The sequence below is a fragment of the Hibiscus syriacus genome, unplaced genomic scaffold (assembly GCF_006381635.1).
Source record: "Hibiscus syriacus cultivar Baekdansim isolate YM2019G1 unplaced genomic scaffold, ASM638163v2 tig00018999_pilon, whole genome shotgun sequence".
Taxonomy (NCBI): Eukaryota; Viridiplantae; Streptophyta; class Magnoliopsida; order Malvales; family Malvaceae; genus Hibiscus; species Hibiscus syriacus.
This window is the reverse complement of record NW_024062458.1, coordinates 229,661-232,600: the sequence shown is the minus strand read 5'-3', so window position 1 is coordinate 232,600 and position 2,940 is coordinate 229,661. Positions and strand designations below refer to the sequence as shown.

Here is a 2,940-nt window from a genome sequence, read left to right as displayed (position 1 = left end):
AGGGTACAACCCTAATTTTGCTTTCGATTTGGACCATTGATGGGGTCCAGTTCCTACGATCAAGAATTGGCGGCGCGAGTACATGACGACAACCCTAAATCGCTTTAGTTGCAAAACGTAATATAGTAGATTTGAACTTAATCTAGTCTTACGAATTGAGCTTAAAAACGTTTAGTGATGTAGTCAAAATCCAATAGACATAAATACAAAACATTTTCATAAGCACATTATACACAAACATATGTGATCAACGTACATTCTAATTTTGTAAATCTAATATTTAATCGTATTCATAATTTAGATTATAAATCATATATGAATCAACAACACTCGTATGGCTTAAAGCTAGGAAAATGTCTGAGGGTAAAATCGAAACAAATTTGAACACTGAGGAAGATCCGCTGGCGGCGGAGGCAAGGTTGTTGCCGGAGTTGGTCCGTTCTCAACCACGAAGGCAGTGGCCAGTCCTATCAGCAAGTGCGTGTCAAAGTGGCAATGCATTAACCATACACCTGCACATCTCAGATGAATTGAAACAAGAACAAGGCTTGAGTTCAATATATTTTCAATGCTTTTAAATAAGAACCTTTGACTGAAATTAACCTGGATTATTAGCTACGAATCTGATGACAGCCCATCCTCCAACAGGTACGGCTATAGTGTTGCGCATTTGGGGGTCGAAAAGATTGAACTTGCTTGCATCTGTGGCTGGGTTGTAGTTCCCGAACCCTTGAGCCATTACATGGAAATCAAAGCCATGGATGTGCATCGGATGATTTTCCACTCCGAGAATAGCCGTGTTCTGCAAAACCATCTCCACGGTGGAGTTAAACTTAAGCTTGATGGTTTTGGTTCCTTTTGGAGCAAATTGCAGCGGCAGGTTGCTGTTAATGCTTGCGTTGGTGTAGTCGAATTGAACCGGTGGCTTGGCCGGGAAATCAGTGGTGTAAACCCCTCCGACGTTGAAGAAAAAGGCTTGCAACATCGACAAGCCAGTAGGTGGGACGAAGGATTGATTGTTCATGGCGGCCGAGAGCTTCGTTCCATTAGGACCCTGGCAAGTTGTGTTTGATGGGCAGACTTGGAGCGCCAATCCGATTGTGACGAACATTTTGTGGTCCACTTTAACCGGGACAGGGTCCCAATGAGGCCCGCCGACCAAACTAGTAAGGTTGCTATAAAACTTATGAGCCGTGGGGGTGTCGTTGAACGCCGGTAAGACCGGCATTAGCGGCGTTATTGATGACGGTGCACAGTCGTAGACGATCACACCCCTCGTTGTTGTAGAATCAAACTGTCCTATATTAAATGCAGTTACATAAGCTCTTGCGGCCATGTAATACGACCCCATTGGCTGATCCGCTGTTAGCAAAACATCAACCGTCTGTCCCGAGGCGATAGCCACCACGTCGGTGACATAACGGTTGGTGTAACAAGCGTCGACAGCCACAACAGTCATATTATGATTGGCTATCTTGAAAAATAGCTGGTTATCGAGTGCGGCGTTGATAATACGTAAGAGATACGTCTTCCCTCGCTCCACCTTAAGCTTGAACATTTCTGATTATCAAAAATAATATAACTAAATTAAAGATTTATATTCGATGCATTGACGATATATAATTTCATACACTTACGGTTTGTAGAGCATGGATAGTGATCACCGGGCCATCCATTTATCGTATAAGCATCGGAGAAGTGAGGACCACGACCAAGGGCTAATGCCTCGTTTATGATATCGACGATACTAGCATTCCACCACTCAGCTGCAACCGGCATTGCTCTTTGTTAGCTAAAAAACATAGAGCCCTATGGAACATAATGTAAAAATCTTAGTTTCCCAGTATATATATATATACCTAATAGGATGGGAACTTCCATGTAGGGCTTAGGGAACGGGTAAGATCTCCCGGTTCTGGGGCGGATGATGAGTGCACCGTGCACGGTGGCACGGAGCGCTGAGGCATGAGCGTGCCACCAAAGGGTTCCTTCCTGTTTAATGATTTTGAATTTGTAGGTGTATTTACTTCCGGGGCGAATTGGACACTGTGTCACCATGTTCGGTCCATCAGCCCAGCCACTGAGTATCTGGAAAATCCCATGCCTGGTTGAACAATCATCAGCAAATGGTTAAAAACATATGAAATAGTGAATTCAACTGTCATTTCCATGAAGGTAAATTACCAGTGAATGGTAATGTCGTAAGGTGACATATTAAACACATGAACAATCAGTGTATCACCCTCTCGAACTCGGATTCTGGGACCAGGGAAGCTACCATTTACTGCAGTAATCACCTGGCGATTGCATAGCCTAGTAAGAGTCAAATTTTGCACCTGCAAGAAAACTCAAATTATAAGCTTAGGGACATTAAAAATCATTAAAAAACCATCAAATATGGCCTTAAATATCATTAAAGGACCGTGAAGTGTATGCTTAAAGCCATGACGATTACACTAAATGTGTGCTCCACTATTGCAGCAGAGACTGTTGAATCAGCCACCAGAAGAAGCAAAGAGCAAGCTAACAAGAAAACAAGGCGCTCCATGTCGATTGAAGCACTAAATAATCCAATAAGAAAAAAGAGAAGAGATGAAGAGGAGAGTTAATGTGAGAGGCAAAGGATATGGAGCTTCAATTTATCTAGGAACAGCAGCGAGGTGTTCATGGTGGAACTTTCGTTATAATTTGGTGTGTTTAGTTAACGTAAAGTAGTTTTTCTTGGAGACAAAGATGTCAACGCCCCCCCTACAATATCGAGAATTTAATATTAAGGGCAGGCCACAGCTTAGGCATACCAATTGTTTAATAACTTAGCCAAAACGTGTGGAAAATTATTTTCTGATTTTGGAGCTTTGAACTGGCAACCAATATGTTAGTCAGAGCCTTCGTTATCTAGGTGCTCAAGTTTGGCCATCCAATCAAGTTTTACATTAATTA

General features: G+C 42.4%; 1 protein-coding gene across 1 annotated transcript; it reads right to left on the bottom strand.

Moving 5' to 3' along the window:
* Nucleotides 1-266: 266 nt before the first annotated feature.
* Nucleotides 267-2,708, bottom strand: LOC120209497 (laccase-7-like). The gene is made up of 6 exons (XM_039208494.1): nucleotides 2,456-2,708; nucleotides 2,185-2,336; nucleotides 1,860-2,104; nucleotides 1,638-1,766; nucleotides 604-1,560; nucleotides 267-512 (listed from the first exon to the last, which is right to left on the bottom strand). The coding sequence occupies exons 1-6, from the start codon at nucleotides 2,546-2,548 to the stop codon at nucleotides 346-348; spliced, it is 1,743 nt and encodes a 580-aa protein (XP_039064425.1). The 5' UTR covers nucleotides 2,549-2,708; the 3' UTR covers nucleotides 267-345.
* Between the last annotated feature and the right edge of the window lie 232 nt (nucleotides 2,709-2,940).